This window comes from Sipha flava, unplaced genomic scaffold, assembly GCF_003268045.1.
Source record: "Sipha flava isolate LNK unplaced genomic scaffold, YSA_version1 66_pilon_pilon, whole genome shotgun sequence".
Classification (NCBI taxonomy): domain Eukaryota; kingdom Metazoa; phylum Arthropoda; class Insecta; order Hemiptera; family Aphididae; genus Sipha; species Sipha flava.
This window is the reverse complement of record NW_020273606.1, coordinates 96,383-116,276: the sequence shown is the minus strand read 5'-3', so window position 1 is coordinate 116,276 and position 19,894 is coordinate 96,383. Positions and strand designations below refer to the sequence as shown.

The following is a 19,894-nucleotide window of genomic DNA, read 5'->3' as shown; positions in this document are numbered from 1 at the left end:
TGATTGATTTCTAAGCTAAAATAATATTTACTATTTATTAATAAAATTAATTATTAAAAAAAAAAATAGTATTTTACAAACACATAGGTTACCTTATAGCAGTCCCCATTTTTCATAAAAATTCGTACTACATATTGTTTAATACATAATGTACAGAATTACATAATTTTAATGTGACCTTTACCCCCTTCCATATGATTATAATTTGTAGTACAATATCAGTCATAATTCTTAGTAATAGTAATTTTTTATTAATCAAATTACACATGATAATATTTAGTATTTATATTTTTGATAGTATTTATTAATATATAAATAAATAAATAAATACTAAGCCTGGAATATTATTATAATTGTAAAGTACAACTAGTTTCAAATAGGTATATATAAAGGAAATAAAATTGCGTGAGTCATACTTAGTATAAAATTATACGAGTCCGTTTTCATTGGCTTAGTATATACTTGATGATACATTTTTAATTCGAAACTGGTCTTACTTTACAAATACAGTAATACCCAGGTCAAGCATTTATTTATTTATTTCTGTATATTTATTTATATATCAATATATGAGTGTTAACTGAGTGAAAAATATTATTACTATAACCAGACATTTAGGTACATCTGTACGGTGTTAAGTCAAGTGCTTTATCAGTGCCGGCGCTAAGTATTACGGGGCCCTGTACTTAGGTATTAGCCTTTAGGTTCCCAGAGAGGCGCAAAATTCTAACTTTTTTTAAAAAAAAACAATTTTTTTCTTCGAATTTTAAACAATTACTTTAGAGAAAATAAATATTTATATTATTATTTATTGTAGGAATCCTAATCGACGGGTATCGTCAAAATATTACGCTTTCGTCGTATCGATAACGATTTACTTTGTAATTTGTACTATGGCTAAATTTAGATATCATTTTCTAAATAACTGATGATAGGCATATTATAGATTTATAATTTGTCGATATAAAATGTCAATGTGTCTCACGGTATTAAGATGATAATTAATAATTAATAATACAAATCACGGGGTCCTTTAACAAGAGTGGGGCTCCTTTAACGCCGGCACTGCTTTATTACAGTTATTTTCAGATTTTAAGAAGATAATATATGATACTAATTAGTCAAACGAGTACGCATTTGTTTTAATTGTAAACTACATAGTACTGCTTCGATGTCATCGTTATCGGTTGAAATATGGTTTGCGTCGTCTTTTTTTTGTTTTTGTTCAAATGTTCCGGTTTGGGCGCAATGTTAATATAACAAAATCGTCGTACTGTCGTAATAGTAGTCGTGGTCGTCCTTTCACTAACCCGTGTCTTTATCACACGAACACGCCGATCATACGACTGATTAGATTGATTTCTTGGTTATGTGTGCATAGTATAACTATGAGTTTTTTTGAAGTGTAAACACACATATATTATTATTGTTATTTTCATTATTTATATTAATATTGTATTATTGCCCAGTGCCGGCTGTGAGTCGTGGCGAACAGTAATAACAGTATTATAATGTCGACCGGTTGAAGTTTGTTTTTTGTACTGGGTTGGATAGAAACGTCGAAAAAAAATTAACATAACACTAATCTCTTCCAACAAATGTAAGGTGCACACGCCCGTTAATCTTTGACTTAGTCTCCGCGATACCGCGATTCACCGCGACAATCCGATTGGTCGCTGACATCGTACAGAGTGCTAAGTTGTTGTCGCCACGTGAAACGACATCGAAGTAATATTATGTCGTGATATAAGAGACTGTTTCTCCGCGTTGTTCGTAACATTCATGTTTATTGACAAAAGCATTTGCTTGTTGGATATCATGGGTAATTGGACCAGCTGTTGCTCGTATACTAGCCCGTTGTCCAGGCGCAAGGACGTCAACGGTGCTATAAACGAATTTCCACAAGAGGGCGAGGAGAGTGTTGGCAACTTACAACACATTAGTGAACGCGAGCACGATGACTGGAACACAGACCCATCTGTTCATCCTAAAGTCGCGACAATATTTTTAGAAAGATCCAAAGTCGAAAGTAAGTTTCTTATTTAAACCCAGTACCTATGTACACTTAATCAGAGGCGGAACTAGAAATTTACACGCTTGGAAAAAAATATTAAAATCACGCTTTATCATAGACCAAAAATCAAGTACCTTTTCCTAAAATGTTTTTCTTATAATTAGCATACAATAATACTTATTGATTTCTAAAGATAATATGATTAAAAATAACAAACTAGTACTCAATAATAATAGATTATATACTACAAAAATTAATTCCAGGAAGCATCCCCGTCTTTTTTCTTTATATCTAACCAAGAAGTATATATTAGTGTACACCATTTACAAGTGTATTCAATCATATTTATAAATAAATATATGTGTGCAGTATAATATACAATTTTATGTGTAGTACCAATATGTAAGATGCAATTATGTTTTTTATTATATTTAATAAAGTAAATTAATCATTTGTATATTAAATCATGACTTATGCCCAATAAATATATATATATATATATAACATTCAAAATACCTAAAAACTATAAAAGACATAAAGATTAAAAGTAGGTACTTGAAATGTTTTATAAATATATTTATATTGTATAAAAGAAATTATCTCATGGGTTTTCTACCAAAGCTACATGGTTCCATGTTTTTGATTAATAACGTAGCATAATTTTTCCTCTCAAATAGAATGGTAATTCTATTAATTTATTGTAAATATGAAAAAAACAATTTTATTTTTCTTATGTAGCTAATTAATATTTATTAATTTCACATTTAATGATAAATAATACATGTATAGGTGATAGAAATATTATTGATAGTTTATGTTCGGTTTTATTATTATTTGAAAACTTAATTTGATAAAATAATACATAATTAATATAATATTATTTACAAGTTTTTTTCTGAGAATATATACTGTACTGAATAATTAATTGTATACATTTTGATTAAATAATCAACTAATATGTGTGTGATTGACAGAAACATTAAATTTATCAATGTAATATTAATTAATTTTATTTTTAAATGCATATATAAATGGGGTAAAAGTAAACTTTCATCTATTATTTTGCATTGGCTTTATTTATCATCATCTGGCCTGTGGAATCCTTACTGTTGCACCAGGTTTGAAAAATGCTCCTGCGCTTTATTGTGATGAAGAAATCACTCGCCAATCACCCAAAAATGGAGCCATTTTCTTTGCACTGCATCTTTTCAAAACTTCAACATAAAATTCTTTATTGATTGTCTGACTTCATGATATTCATGGTGCACAATACCTTCATAATAAAAAAAAAACAATCAACCTGGTCTTGACATTGCTCCGACTATGACGAGTTTTTTTTTGGTCATGAATCGGATGGAAACTTTCATTTTGATGACCATCTTTAAACCGTTAGTACCATTATTTTATCTATATTTTCCTATTCACTTATCCCCAAATTTCTTTTGTAACATACCAATAGTTTCTGCACAATTTTTTTCAAGCTTAATGCAAACCTTTATGCAAATTCGTTGCTTATGTCACAGAATAAAACAGAATAGACAGTGATAAAAAATTACATGGGCAGCATAAGACAATAATGAAATCAGTCAGCCATTTTATTTGAGGTATAGTAGGAAGTTAGTAACATTTTATTCCATCATGAAACGGTAGTAATATTCTTTATAAGCTACTGCGCATTTTCAAATGTTACTAATAGTAGTATTATTTTTCAAGGTATTAGGTGCAATATGAGTTTGAGATTTGGGGGCTTATAAGTCTTATACTATGGTATGACCATAGATCAACCCCCAACCTCCCATCATTACCAAAAAAATACCTATAAATTGTGTTTTTGTAAATGTATTACAATTGTATTTGTAAATTTACTATAACAATGATTTGCATTTTATAGTATTATATCGATATAAACGTTTTTAATATACTTAAAAAATTTATATAAATACTTGTATAATACTATTTAATCATCCATGAATCTATTTTATACATTTCTATTTTTTAAACACTTCCCATTCTGAAATCCTGCACATGGGCATTTATTATGGTAGATATACTATCTAAAAAATGATCTACGAGTAAAAACTTCTTGGTACCCAATAGGTCACCATGTTTCACACTGTTTGGTAGATCACATATTGAACAATTACCATAATTGAAATTACAATTAATAACGAATATCAGTTATCACTGATTATCATTTGATAACAAAAGTACCTCAGTTAATATGGCCACTGATTTCGTTGCCGTCGTGTTGTGTCCAGTGCTCAACTTGGGTGGGGACTCAAAGGGACGGAGTACCCCAACTAATTTACAGAAATTTTAGCGTCCCCCTACTATTATTATGTTATAAATATAACGCTTAACAAGTTCTGGGTACGCTTTTTTTTTTTTTAAATAAATAGAGTCTCCCATTTTTAATTTTTCCAAGTCGAGCATTGGTTGTGTCCACCACCTGGTCATGTCTTTCTGACATTTTCAGCGATAACAAAATCAGATGAACGTAAAGATACTGTAAACCAGTGGTTCCCAACCTTTTTTTATTCTATTCCCTGTACATTTTAAAAAATCTCATGCACTCTTCCCTTAAATTAGAAATAAGATGACCTACCTTTTTAGTAAGCCCTACAAAGAAAATTTTGCAAAATAACTATATCTATAATATAATAATATATTATACAACTAATGACATTTTTTTTTATCATCATTTTAAAAATAAAATACAAATCAACTTTATAGTTAATACATTTTTGAATAAAATTTTATAAATAATAATTAAATATGACGGTAAAATTAAATCAATGCGAAATTTGAGTTTGTTTTTTTCTTACCAAGTCCATAATTCGTGGGAATATATTTGATAACAGACAACGCATATCATTTTCCATATTCATACGATTTCTTTGTTTGCTTTTTATTTGCAAAAGCGTGGAAAAGCTTGACTTACAGAGATATGTTGATACAAATGGGATTAATACTCGCAGGGCAAATAAAATTCTCATTATATTATCAAAAATATATTCTCCCATTCAGTATCTAAATTCCTTCCTGGGGAGGGGGGAATTCTCCCTCGGTTGGGAACCACTGCTGTAAACAATTGTGAAGCTGCATGCGAATTAACATGTATTATTAGCTTCTGCAACAGACAAAATATTTTTCAGTAGTTACTAGGTACAATTATATCCAACCACAAGGTTGCACTAACATTTTGGCGCAGAATTATGAACCCAGGTTGGATACTTTTGGGACAGACCTCATATATATTTTTATTTATAATAAAATAATAAACAATACCATATTAATACTTATTCATTCTGGAAATTTTCTTGGATTATAAGTAATATCCTAAATCTTAATAGTTCTTACCAATTAAATTTGTTAATAATATATATTGAAACTTTTTTTTTTTTTGTAGATGGTTTAACAAGAAAACAAAGTCAATCTCAGGTTTGTTCGGAATTGAATAATATTTTATTGATTTACAGTAAAATCATTTTTTCTTTAAAAAATTGTCTTTATTCTAAAATATAAAAATTTTAATGAGTTTAAACTTAACATTTAAGTAATTTATTACTTTTACAGATTGTTGACTTTAGATCTCTCAAAAAAAGTAGTTCATGTTCTACTATATATTTGGATGACAGTACAGTATCCCAACCAAATCTAAAAAATACTGTTAAATGTGTAGCACTTGCAATTTATTATCATATAAAAAATAGAACTTCCGAAAGACAAATTGAAATCTTTGATGAAAAATTACATCCCTTAACTGTAAGTTTTATACAAAGCAAATTGTTATAAATAATTTATGTATTAAAATATTTTTTGGTATAATAATTATTATTATTGTTTATTATTGTCTTAAATATTTTAAGCTATTATTATTTTTAATTATTAGAGAGATAGAGTACCTGACAATTATGATGTTCATAGTCCAGAACATCGTCAAATATATAAATTTGTTCGAACATTATTTAACGCTGCACAATTAACTGCTGAATGTGCTATTATAACATTAGTTTATTTAGAAAGGTAAAGTTCTTTATTTATTAATATTAATGATTTTTTTTTGATGTTTTATATTATTTTTTTTATTCTAGATTATTAACTTATGCAGAAGTTGATATTACACCAGCAAATTGGAAGAGAATTGTCCTGGGAGCTATACTGTTAGCTTCTAAAGTATGGGATGATCAGGCTGTATGGAATGTAGATTACTGTCAAATTCTTAAGGATATTACTGTAGAAGATATGTATGTCTAATTTAAACAAGTATTCTTTTCTTTTTACCCATTGTTTATTTTCAATAATTCTACCGATTATAATTTCTATTATTATTTTTTTTAATTTAATTTTTTATTTTTTAACTTTTTAATTTATCTTTATAAAAATAATTGAATATACACAATATATACATTAAAAAAAAATTGAATTCAATTATAGTTGTATATTTTTATTTATTATTTTCAGATATTTACATTTTTTCAAAATGTACAAAGATCCTAATTTTAAAGTAAATTAAAATTAAAATAGAGTTTAATCTCTTGGGTAGCTTAATTTTGTTATATTTTCCAGTTTTAAACATAGGGTTGATTTTCTTTTAAATAATTTAATGTTTTCCAAAGTAGTTATCTAGTGTTTTTTTTTTTAATTCTTCTATTTAGTTTAAAAATAAACCTAGTGTTGTTGCATATAAGAAAAATTGTATGCATTATGGTATAGAGAGTTTAAAAATATTAGATGCAAGCAATTTTTGATAATATAATAGTGTTTTTACTAAATATATTGTTGAATTTTGTCATTAGTTCTTATACAACTATAGTTGTAAGTTAAATAAATATATTTTTTTAATGAGGACATTTAATAAAATTAGGAATGAATTAGAGCGTCAATTCTTGGAGATGCTTCAGTTCAACATCAATGTTCCATCCAGTGTATATGCCAAGTATTATTTTGATTTACGTTCGTTGGCCGAAGATAATGAATTGACATTTCCAGCAGAACCATTAAGCAAAGAACGAGCTAAGAAATTGGAAGCTATGTCTAGAGTATTTGAAGATAAAATAACAGCAGAATTTCTAAAAAATGGCATAAAAAAATGGTCTAGTCTAGATAATATAAGCAGTTCAACAATTGCTCGTAAAAGTATTGCTATATTATCTTAAAAAGTAAATTATGACTTTGATATAACAAAGAAAATGTAATATCACCTATATTGTGATTATTATTAGAATTATTGCTTTTTAAGTTACTATAGTGATTTTTTTCTATTATCTGCATATACTCCTAAATTTTTCAATAATAGGTATATTTAGGGAATTGAGTATCATCCATTGTTAATATGCCTTCTTTTGAAAAAGTTAAAAGTAAATAATTTTTTTTTTTTTGCTGATAATTGCGTCTGTTAGAGATTATTTTTAACATGTATCCATTATAAAAAATTATATTGTACTTTAAAATTAAGTATATTTATTAAATTTTAACATAGAGTACGATTTAAAAAAAACTTTTGGTTATTAACTTGTAACATTTTAGTTGTTTTTATCATCATTGAATTGTATTTATATTATATAAAACTATTTATTTCTCAAAATACATGTTGTATGTTTGTGTTTATGGTAAAACATCTTTCTATGGTTATTTTTAATGAACTATTTATATTGTATTAGTAATAGTGTTATATAAGAGTACTGAACTATTTATTATTTGTACATTTCTACTGTACTAAATTATTTTAATCAAAATGACCAATCAATACTAAAGTTAGTCAAAATGTACCATATTAACTTAAAAGTAATTAAGTTATTAACTTAAGATTTTCTTGTTTAACTACATGCCATATATTAGCTTTTAAGCTGATCATTTTTAATTTGTTTTGATTTACGTTAAAATAATTTCTTTTGTGTAATAACTTGCTTTGCATTATTCTATACACTAAAATATTTTATATTAAAAAAATAATTGCTTCTTACATGTATAATTTATATAAACTTCATTTGTTATTTTACTTATTTCAATCCTAATCAATTTAGTTATTCAATGACTATTTTATGTGAAACATAAAATATTTAATTAGTGTAATATGAGCACCAGGTTACTATTTTTAGCCAAAACAAAAATTTGTTAGGTTTAAATACTACTTTTGTAATGTATTTTTCTACTTTTACATTTGTGTCAGTCAGGATGGGATACCATATTTGCATTTGTTAATAAAAATTGTACAATGCTCATTTTTGTATAATGTTTTTAAATACATACCTAACATTAAAATGTATTATTTTTTATATTCTCTTGTAAACTTTTCAAATATATTTTTCTAAGAAAATGTAATAAAGTGAATATGAAAGGATTTAAAAATGAATAATCATCAAGATAAACATAATTAACATTATTTCTGTTAATGTATATTTAATATTTCTTGTACTGGAAGAGTTTATCATTTGCATTTACATTCCTAATTTAAATTATTAATTAATTTTAAATAATAGGTTGTTATATTTATTGTCATTTACAATACTTGAAATTGGAGCTTTTAATACACGTGAATTCATGTGTTTTATGTCACGCGTTAAATCCAATATAAAAACGTATAACTTTATCTTAATTATGGACAAATAATATTTTATTAAAACTTCTAATTCTTGCACAAAATTATTAATTTTGTTATTATAAAAACGGATATATATTTTGGATAAACACGTTTTTCACGTGTATTGGGAGCTTTACTTGAAACATACCTCTTATATTATTTTATGTTCTGCTGTTCTAAAATAAGACTTATTTAATTTATTTTGCAGTGATTAATAAAGATAATTTCTGATAAGTAGAATTTGGGTTTATACAATTTTATTTACCTTGAAAGTATTTATTAATAATATATATATTTATCTATGGACCAATTTATATGAATAGAAATTATATATATATATATATTTAATATTTCATTGCAATATGTATAATATTGAATTGTAATTGCTATATTTCATTTTTAATGAAAAATACATTGTATTACAACATGATAATTATAATAAGATAAAATATGTAAATAATACAAATATAAACCTATTCTTATTTACATTATTGGTTTTTAATAATTACATATGTCACATTGTAATAATTAATATAGTATTAATGAAGTTCTATTATTGTAAAAATTAAATATATAGGATGTTTCAAAAATAATGCAGGATTTAAATCTGCTATAAATTAAATTTTTTTCTTTTAAAAAAACTGCAAGATAAACAAAGATGATATTAATTTGTTGTTACTATCTAATTAACTAACACAGTTTTCATTGAATTTCCAATACATTTTGTTTAATTATGATTATTTTACAATAAAAACCATGTTAATTAATCACATATGTAAAATAACAACAAATAAATGTAACTTTTGTTTAAAATTTAAAATGGTTTTTGATCAATTGAGAACTTATTCATTTTTATGTTATTACAATATTAATATTACTTTAATGATACTCTAGATAAATTTATAATATTAGGTGTGCTTGTAAACATATCAACTTGTAAACCTAAAGTTTTATTATTTTTAATTTGTATACATAGATTAATTTTTAATTAAAAAAAAATTATAAATTTATTACTTGATAAAATATTTACAATGGAGTTAAAAAGAAAAACAAGAGAGCCTAGCCCCCCACCTCCAAGACCGATTTAAAAACTGTTATAAACAATTTCACCTAGTGACTTTGAAGACTAAAATTTTAAATTACTTGGGGTTTAAATCCTTCTAATTATTATTTCTACAATATAATTAAATTAAAATTATGAATCTTATTAACTAATAAAATGAACTGTATGATAAAATCTATACTTATAAAAAACAAAACTACCTATGCTCTCTATCAACTGTTTAACAATATCAGGTTTTAATAATTTTGGATTTTAATGTAGCTAAAGCTATTGATAGATATATTATTATATAGAATTTGTTATATTTTAAAATGATCTAAAAAATTAGAACACATAATATTATTTCAAAATTTTGATAAAAGTCAATTAAATCTAAAAACAACACTAATACTAATTTTTTATCAACAGATAAGAACCAACAATAAAATAAATATGACAAAAGCTGATTTTAATTGTAATCGTAATTATTAATGATTTTTTCTTCATCATCTTCGTCTCCATAGAACATTGTAAACGGTTTTAAACCCATTTTTATATTTTTCTTAAGTTCTTTTAATCGTTGGACATGTGAGAAAAATGACTGTTCATCTGCATGAGTTGGATCAGCGATTTCAGTTGTTTCTTCTGTATCTTTCAAATGTTCAAATTTATATTCATTCGGCATTTGAGGAGTATAATCAATAACATTCCATTTGAGACCCCAACCGTTGTAAGTATAATCTAAAATACTATAAAACAAAAATGCATTATAAAAATAGATATAAAATGTATAAATATAAATTAATAAACTGTATAACATGACATACATACATAAAATTTATTAGGTATTAGGTATTTATTAACATCTAACACAAGAATTGGAAGCAATAGGCGGCCCATGTTCCAAATCCGGACAGTAGAGAGGAAATAAATGGACTACCAAAAATATTCACTTGGATGTAATGTATTTTTAAGTTCTCAGTCAGACCTAGGTGAAGAATTTAATAAGAGTCTCAAAACTTGGCAGAGATTGAAAAACTGTCGTACTTTTTAAAAAACCTTAAAACATTTTTTGTTACTAAGTTGTTCAGACTTCCTACATCTTCACTTAAAATAGAAATTATTGACTTGAAGAAAATATTTAATTATTAGACTAATTGAGATTACATTGAAAATATACAAGATTTCATATATTGAAGATTTTAAGGCAAAACATTTTTTGGATATGAACTGTAAGACATTAACCATACAATTAATTAAGTTTGACTTTAAATAAGTAAGTGAAATTTTGATCTGTAACATGACCTTTTTAAATAATAAATACTGTTCAACGTTAACTGATCTTTTCAAAAATTTTTAGCAATAGTTGTTCTTCAAAAACATTTCATTTTTAAAAAGCTGACTCGAGATAAAATACTTAATTCATTTTTATCATTAAAGATTGAAATTGTAATTATTATTAAGGAACTTTATCATTTACATTTTATTCTATTAAAAAATGTTTCTTAAACTGTTATTAGTATAAAAATAAATATTTGTACATAATAATATATAATACATCAAAATAACAATAGAATACAAATTCAGACTCAATACATTACATACCATTGTAATATAGTTTCTATTTAAATATTTTATAATTATTTAAAAATTTAAAATCATACATTAATTTATTTAATTTAAAAACAAGGTCAATAAAGAGGGTTCGTATCTTTTTCTACTACTAGAGTATCAATGCTACGCTGGTGTAAAAAAGGTTCACAATCAATTCATTATTTGTGTACATCAGTTTAGCGTGAATGAATAAATATTTCATGAAAGTAGGTTAGAAGATTAGTGGCAGTTTAAGTGTTTGTGTTCATTAACGTCTAAGGCAGATGTTATAATACAAATCCTTGGTGTTATATTAAGTATTTTTTTTTGCACTCTGTTAATAAAATACTGACATTATATATATTAAATTGTGTTTTCATGAGTATTGATCCTAATATTTCTATACACACTATTCAGCTCACATATTTATAGAAGTATTATATTTAACCAAATAATAATCGAGGTGTATGTACAGTATAATGATATTGGTGTAATATTATATACTTATCACGCGTAACTGCGAATGCTCCAGGCCAAATATGAGATCTGATAGTCACATATGAAGCCTCATGGTCAAATGGATTAGTCATTTCACATTTCCAAGGAGTCAATAGACCAACGTATGTATCTTCGGACAGAGCTGTAAACCAGTCTTGGCCTAATTTGAGGCTTTCGGAATCTTCAGCTATCGGTGCCTGAATATTGTCACTAGATATCTGGTTAAAATAATTATCATAAATATAAAATAAAAATAAAATTTTGATAACGTTAAGGTAAAAAAATTATTTCTAAATACATAGAAATATTCTGTTAAAAATTTGAAAACAATAGTTGAAATCATTGTTAATATTGTTAATATATTTAATATTTATACTAAATTTTATACATTTTTATTTAAAAGGTTTCTAATATTTTTGTTATTTAAACCATATATTTATTTATTTTTATTTCAACTAAATAATGAGCCCCACTGAGAATGCTCATGTGGGGCCCATAAATACTTATCTAACAAATTTTTTTCTTAATATTATTTTGACAATTGTTATTTACATGATAATCAACAACTTTAATTGTATAATATGAAGAACAATTTAAATTTTAAGGTAGTATAAATATTAGTAATTAAAAATAACAATAATAATAATAATTTATAATCATGATAATATTTTCAAGTCCACAATTTGTTGTATTTATCATATGTGTAAGTGTATTTTTAAGTTTTTAAGTTTTGTATATAAAATATAAATACTTATTATGACTTATTATTTAGTAAATAATAAGTAATTCGGTTTATTTTCTGTTACTAAAATTCTGTGAATCTCAGTTAACATTTTTATCTACACCGATATAACAATGTCTATACTTATAGAAAGACTGTTAAAGATGTACTTGGTTAAAACAACTAACAATTTACCTTATTTTCATCTTCATTCAGTATTTTAGTCCATGCCAATGTTACTCCTTGATCTGATATCATAGGAACATGATGAACCCAGTTGATTGGTTCTAGCAAAGCATATATTGACGGTGAAATGAAATTTTGGTTTTCTGTATAATCATGGATCCCTAGAAAAATGAATAATATACATTATAAAGTATGCTGTTTCATGAAATTGAGAAAATGAATGCTTTGCTTAATTTATGCTAACCTACCCGATTGATAAATAACTGATGAGTATCAGAATAGATAGGTAAAAGATAGATTTAATTATATATTAGAATATAATTAAATTTATTAAGCTTCATACAACATTTTACTAAGAGTACAATATTTTTACAAAATTAAATGTTTATTGGTTTTTGAAAAAATTGTGTTTAAATGAATACCTAGCTAATAACTATGAGCTAATATCTATCTTACATATAGTCTATATGGCTTATCGCACATTAACAATATATATTATACATGGATAATATTAAACACAGAAATGTCAGTAGGTAAATAATTAAGATGCTTGTATACAGTGTTATATGATAGAGTAAGAGAACTATCTTTCTGGTAAAATATTAAATTTTATTTATATAAATTGAAAAAAAATTTTAAATCGATTCATGCTCATATGACACATTTAGTGAAATTGACAGCATAATGACACTAATAAAAAACTAGTCTAGATTACCTATAAAGCTTAAATAAGTATTTATCATTAAAAAATTCTCACATTTTTTCGACATAACTTTCGATTGGAAAGAACTTAATTTTCTCCACTTCGTTGGACTTGTATTGTTAGTATCGAGTATAAAATAATTGCATGGCGATATTTGTGTTGCAGCTGTTATTCTTGCGATTTGAGCTCTAAGATAATGTTTTTCCAAACCTTGAAATGAAGGATAAGATTCAACCTACACGTATAAAATTATAAATTAGAGATGCTATATAAATAAGCAATTAAATAACAATATTCTTTATGATTGTTTTACGTGTGATTCCAAGTCTCCAATAAAATACCGTTTAATATTGCGTGCTTGAATTACATGGTGAGATTTGAGCAGTGGCAACTCGATCCATTCGTTATAAAGTTTATTTGTAACAAAATATGACTAAGTAATAGATTATTTGTACAAATGTTTTTTAAAAACTAAAAACTAATAAAAATATTATGAACCTTTTTATTAACTCCGAATCCAAACATTTCATTAGATAAGTGATCATCAGTGCCGATTTCCGTGGGTGAAACAGAACATAATGGATTTGATTTTTGGGAATCAATAAACTCATGTTCAGATTTGTTATTAAAATATTTATTGTTAACTATTTGTGGAGAGGAAAACAATGATTCATTTTCTTCTACATGTTCGTGGTATCCCATGAATAAACTATCATCATATTCTACTTGTTCTTCATTTTCATAAATATCTTTGTTATTATCGGATACCTTGTTGCTCATCATATGGTTAAGGATCTGAATCAAGTAGAAAATAGATTAGTACAGTTGATGTTAGTACCTACAAATTACATTCAATTGGTGGCAAACAAGTATGAAAAATTAAAAATATTGAGAGAACAGAGGTGGGCAAATTGTAAACACATATCTTTTATATTGTAAGTATATTGTTAGCATTAAATTAATATATTTTATTTATCAACGATTTTAATACACTGGGTATTATTTACAATTAAGATAAAAAATTAATGTAATAATGATATCAAACAACTGGTAGATTTAGTAAAAATTGATCATTGATAAAAATGTAAAATTTAGGAGAAATAAAATAATATTATTATTTATCCATGTACCTAATTATATAAATATAATACAATTCATAAATTTTTAATAATTTATGTTCCTTACCCTCAGTTTATATTCTAATTCTTTATCTTTCCATTCACACTCCAAGATATAATAGTTATGTTTCAAACCTAATATTTTGCCCCAGTATCTACAGCAAAATCAAAATAAAGTATTAGTTTGCTTTATAAATATAAATACATAGTTGGTATTTAATGCTAAATTTAAAAATATTCACCTGATATTTTTAAATTTTTCTAGATGTGATATTTCATTCATAGTTATTCCGATCAGATTAGCTTCATCATTTGTTAGTCCACATCCTGCTTTATTGAACATATAATTAATTTTTGTTATGTCTTGTACTATAACCTCATTTGACTTTGCAGTGTAGTAGATATCTTCTTCAAATTCATTTTCACCTTCATATCTTGAAATTTCATCTACATTTGATAAAAAACTTGTTTTTTCTTGTACATTTTGGTTTTCTACATTTTTAATTCTGGAATCCTAAAAAAAGAACGCAAGAATATTATTCATATTTGTATTCTATACTAAAACATCTTATAATACTTTGTATATATTTGATATCTTTTGATTGATTTCATACTGAATATTATTCAAAAAATCTACATCAGAATCTAGCTGCAATTTATGATAGGTCTCCTTAAGTTTTTCACTGTAATACTCAAAATATTTTACAGGTTGTATTGGATTTTGAAAAATAAAGATATCTAATAAAGCTTGAATATGAGTATACCTATGAGAATGTATATGTTTATTATAAAAATATATGATAGAAAATAGTTATTGGTAAATAGATCGTTATTTCTCACAAGCTTATGCCGTTTTTTTCTTTAGTTTTCAGGTAAATATATAATTCACTGGATACTGGATTTTCAATTGAATTTTTTCTATTTTGGCTGTTATAGTTAACATTTACTGAAGTATTTTTATAGTTATTTGCTATATTAACATAGTTTTTTGTTTTTCCCGATTTATTAAACATATTATTTAGTTTTTGTATTCAGATTATCACACAAAATGTTGACTTTCAATATAATAATGAAATAAATATTTATAGAATATTTAAAGTACTAATAAACAAAACCAACACAGTTGTTGTCAAGGTATATTATACTTAAAATATTTACAATATGCATACTATAGTAATAATAAGAACATATATATAAATTATATTAATTAATAATTGTTACTATAGGTTCTTTAATTATTAGGTTATATATATTAAATATTTTAGTGATAGCTGTTTTGAAAATAAAATTTAAACCCAATATTTTTAGGTATTTTTCCTGTAAAGTATCTATTATGTTATAAATATGTTGTTGATATTTCATACACATTTTCATGTTGCATCTGATTTATCCATGTGTTAAGTATAAATCAAATATTTTTTTTTAGATGTAAGTGAAAATTCACTACTAGACATTCAGATAGTATTTGTTTATTATTTTTTTTAAATTACTTTTCAATATTAACAGTAATAATATTATTATAATATTATCTAACAGATTTTACATTTGTAGGTAGAAGAATGAATGAATGAATAATAATTATATTACTATTAATAACCAAAAATATCATAAGGTTAAGTTTTTCAAATATGGCATTATACTATTAATAAATATAAAATGCATAGATTATGTTTTAGTAGATAGTTAAACAAAATCTAAAATACATTCATTATCAACAAATGATTTGTTGATGGAAAAAATATAGTAAAATTAATAAAGAACAAAATCAAATTTTTCAAAATGCATTAAAAGTTATACTTTATTAGATGTAAATTTCATAAAGTGGCAAGATTAAAAAATATTTTTAAAATATTATTGAATGACATACATATATTTATATGTATATATGTATATACATTTGTATATACATATATTATATCACATCAAATTATTATTTATGATGACAAAACATTTATATGCAAATGCCTTAAAAATATTTTTGCATAACTAATAAATAATAATCTCTTATATATTATACATTTAGATCTTAATGCATTTTACAACGGGTATAAAATATTAATGCTAATAATAACGTTATAATAAATTATAATAATAGTAAATATGATTAACAATTTTAACCTATTTTATGCTAAGATATATACTCAAATATTTGTTTAGAAATTAATATAAAAAAGTAGTAAAAACAAGAAAACTACTTTCTTACAGCTGTAAATATACTTTCAATATTTTATAATTGTTACATATATACATGATTAAGTAATCAAATTTAACAATAATTATGTAAAAAATTGTTAAAAAAAATTTAATAAATATTTTAACATTAATATGAAAATAACGGAAAACATTGATAATATCTTCAATAATATCGATACTTCAAGTCTATCATATTATAAACATTTACAGAGTTTCTCTTAAAATAATAAATACATCACATATTTTATTATACATTTGTGTGTAAATATATATTAACATGTTTTATATAAGATTATATCAGGAATTGTATATATTTGTATTTAAACTTGTAACTTATAATGACAATATAAAGAATATTACATTTTGAAATTTATTTTGTACACATAAAATGTAAATAATAACTATAATAAAATGGATAAATTTACCACCAAAATTAAAAATAAAACATTTTTATTAAAAAAAAATAAATAAAAAATAATTTATTAATATTTATAGTTTAATAAACATAATATAATTTTAAGCGATTATTTTTTATTTAGCATACTTTATCTACCTATAATTTTAATGAACCAAAACAGGAAGGTAAAGAATTAAATTTTGGTGAAAATATGTCAGTTTTAAATATTTATTAGTTTTGAAAATTTGTTGAATGAATATTGTTAGGTAAAAATTATATATTGTAAAATCATATGATGTATTCAAAAGAAGTAAATTAGCAATTAATTTATTGTGACATGTCGGGTATCAATTTCAAATTTTTTTTAAAAATTGTGCTAGTAACAAAATAAACATTTTAAATAATAAATAATGTAATAAATATTTAATTATGTATTTAAATTATTGAAATAAAATATAATTGAACTAAATGATTTGTAAAAAAAAAAAAGGATCTAATTTTCTGAATCAAATTGACGTATCCTTACTCGCTGCTTATAGTGATATTCTTTTAAGTATGATTTTAATAATTTTGGAAGTTTTAATTGATTTACATCATCATAGGTAATTTGGCTACATATAGTTGCGCGGCATGTATGTTGTAGAGAAAAAGTAAAGTTTCTTGGAAATGGTATAGTCAACATAGGTTCAAAGAACATACAGCAAGAAGGATCTTTGTAATGTTCTATAAGTCCACAAACCGTAGAAGATGCAAATACACCAGGATCTCTTGAATCAAAACTAAAGAGATGATTCCATTGTTCAATTCGTGCATGTAAGGATCGGCCATACTTTCTGAAGCTTACAGAAAACAAATACTCTTCTTGAGCGGAATCTCTAAGTAAAAAAGTGCCTTCAGGTCTGTTTTCAAGTAATTTTTCAGCCTCATATCTATCCATTTTGCCCCAATAAAACGAGCAATTTGTGATTTGAAGCAAATCAGGAACTAAATAATGGATATAATCAATGGATGTATGTATTATATGACTGTCATCCATATCACGTACAGTAATAGCAGTGACTGCAGCTCTATAATTGAACATTGATGTTAAACTATCTATTGTCCTTTTAGGCCAGCCTAATTCTAACAGCTGTATAACTCCGGGCCTGAATCCTGGAGGTGGATCTATGCCTTCTTGGATTTCTTTCGCCCGTTCTCTATAAGCTCTGTCTTCAAAGTCTTCATTCATAAAGTCTTCACTACCCATATCCGTATCCAAGTCCAATGGAACGACATCATCAAACGATGGTAGCACTAATTCACTATGACCTTCGAACGCATTGAAAGTATTAAACGCGCCCTCAAAGTCTAGCATATCATTTTGCGGTGGCATCAGTTCCTCGTCGTCACTTTGCTCCTCTTCAATGGCTTGTGTAGTATCAAAAATCATACCAGCGCTTTGATGATGATCGTCTGTGCGTTGGTATCGAGTACACACACATTTAACTTCGTTTGTTTCTGGCACACTCTGGGGTGGAGTGGTGCAGCATTTAGTACTCTTTGACTTTGGCCTGGAGCAATTGAATCGTAACACCCAGTGGTTAAGCTTCTTGGAGCCAGAGATACTTTTGGAAGAGGTCTGTATGTTCTTCGTTGTGGTTTCAGCAGTGTCAGCAGCAGCAGCAGCAGTGTCGTTAACGACCAGTGTTGAAGCGTTGCAACATCTCGGGTGTTCTGGACAAATCACGTCCGGTGAAGGTAGAGGCTGTGATGAAGACGATGGCTGCGGGTCAGCTGCATTTGCGACATAAATGTTTTCAAAGTGCTGCCTGTCCGGCGCTTTGTTGCTCGACACACTAACGCCATCGGTGGCCATAGGTCTACCATCATTTGAAGCCATTGAGGCTTCACTGTTTCTGGACAATTCTCCATTTCTAGACGACTCTCCGTTTCTGGACGACTCTCCGTTCTTCCAAGAGAACACGTCACCGAGACTGCTAACTTTTTGTCCCATTTTCGCGCGTGCACTAGTCGTCTCGAGTCATTTATACGGACGGCAGCTGGTCGACCAATGGTCGTGTGCGCGCGCGTACGAGTGTACCTGACCGCGACACGGACCGACGACTGGACGGAGTCGTCAGCGGTGGGTAGAAAACCGAGAGCGATCGGTTCACTAGAAAACCGGAATGGTGAACGCGAACGGCAGCGGCACACGGACGTACGAGTGGACGACGCGTATGTCCACGGAGCAGGCGCTGTGTGTGTGTGTGTGTGTGTGTAGGCGTAATAATGGTTTCCGCGTCCGACCGTACGGGTTAGCGATCGACGAACGGTTGGCAAACGCTGACGAAGCGATGACGAGAGCGCGCGCGCGCGCGCGACAATACCGGAGCGGAACAATAATCACGGAACGCGGAAAATCGATGAACGTCGTTTTTCACGATAGTCGTCGGGCATTGACGGACGACGACGGCCACACGATCGGCAGAGACGAATGTGACGAATAACACATTTTCGTGATAACCAACGGCGGCGGCGGCGGCGGCGGACGACAACCACGACAGCGATATGATACCAGTGACGACTATTATTATTATTATTATTTAATTTTATTGTGCGTTTGTGTGATTCTCCGCAATCCGTCGTATCACACTATGTGTACCGCGCGTGTACTATGCGGATCGTGATAGGCGAGCAGCACTGTTCTCGTCGCTTTCACCGAACATACGGTTTACCTCCATGCGCGCCTGTCCCTCCCCAGCCCGACTCATCGTTCACACCGCAACACCAAGCGGTGCACGGCGGTCGATGCCGATCGAACAGATGTTGGAAACCCTTCATTGTACCGTTTGCTGTTGCGTTCGCGC

General features: G+C 26.9%; 3 protein-coding genes across 3 annotated transcripts; 1 reads left to right on the top strand and 2 right to left on the bottom strand.

Annotated features, from left to right (window-relative positions):
- The first annotated feature begins 814 nt into the window (after positions 1–814).
- Positions 815–7,229, top strand: LOC112691760 (cyclin-Y). Its single transcript, XM_025566152.1, has 6 exons — positions 815–2,029; positions 5,424–5,455; positions 5,591–5,779; positions 5,907–6,040; positions 6,109–6,261; positions 6,882–7,229. Exons 1-6 carry the CDS (start codon positions 1,783–1,785, stop codon positions 7,171–7,173), a joined length of 1,047 nt encoding a protein of 348 aa, XP_025421937.1. The 5' UTR covers positions 815–1,782; the 3' UTR covers positions 7,174–7,229.
- Positions 7,230–10,074: 2,845 nt separating this feature from the next.
- LOC112691711 (radial spoke head protein 4 homolog A-like) lies at positions 10,075–15,832 on the bottom strand. Its single transcript, XM_025566084.1, has 11 exons — positions 15,823–15,832; positions 15,299–15,404; positions 15,036–15,222; positions 14,701–14,972; positions 14,526–14,613; positions 13,839–14,135; positions 13,654–13,773; positions 13,395–13,575; positions 12,647–12,798; positions 11,737–11,948; positions 10,075–10,388 (listed from the first exon to the last, which is right to left on the bottom strand). Exons 1-11 carry the CDS (start codon positions 15,830–15,832, stop codon positions 10,109–10,111), a joined length of 1,905 nt encoding a protein of 634 aa, XP_025421869.1. The 3' UTR covers positions 10,075–10,108.
- Positions 15,833–17,489: 1,657 nt separating this feature from the next.
- Positions 17,490–19,719, bottom strand: LOC112691777. The gene has a single exon (XM_025566173.1). It carries the CDS (start codon positions 19,039–19,041, stop codon positions 17,542–17,544), a length of 1,500 nt encoding a protein of 499 aa, XP_025421958.1. The 5' UTR covers positions 19,042–19,719; the 3' UTR covers positions 17,490–17,541.
- Between the last annotated feature and the right edge of the window lie 175 nt (positions 19,720–19,894).

Coding starts and splice junctions, on each gene's coding strand:
- LOC112691760 (XM_025566152.1), top strand. CDS start 1,783: ATGTTTATTGACAAAAGCATTTGCTTGTTGGATATCATGGGTAATTGG. Junction 5,456..5,590: donor GAAAACAAAGTCAATCTCAG/GTTTGTTCGGAA, acceptor TTACTTTTACAG/ATTGTTGACTTTAGATCTCT. Junction 5,780..5,906: donor AAAAATTACATCCCTTAACT/GTAAGTTTTATA, acceptor TTTAATTATTAG/AGAGATAGAGTACCTGACAA.
- LOC112691711 (XM_025566084.1), bottom strand. Junction 15,223..15,298: donor GAAAAAAACGGCATAAGCTT/GTGAGAAATAAC, acceptor ACATTCTCATAG/GTATACTCATATTCAAGCTT. Junction 14,614..14,700: donor GAAAAATTTAAAAATATCAG/GTGAATATTTTT, acceptor ATTTTGCTGTAG/ATACTGGGGCAAAATATTAG.
- LOC112691777 (XM_025566173.1), bottom strand. CDS start 19,041: ATGGGACAAAAAGTTAGCAGTCTCGGTGACGTGTTCTCTTGGAAGAAC.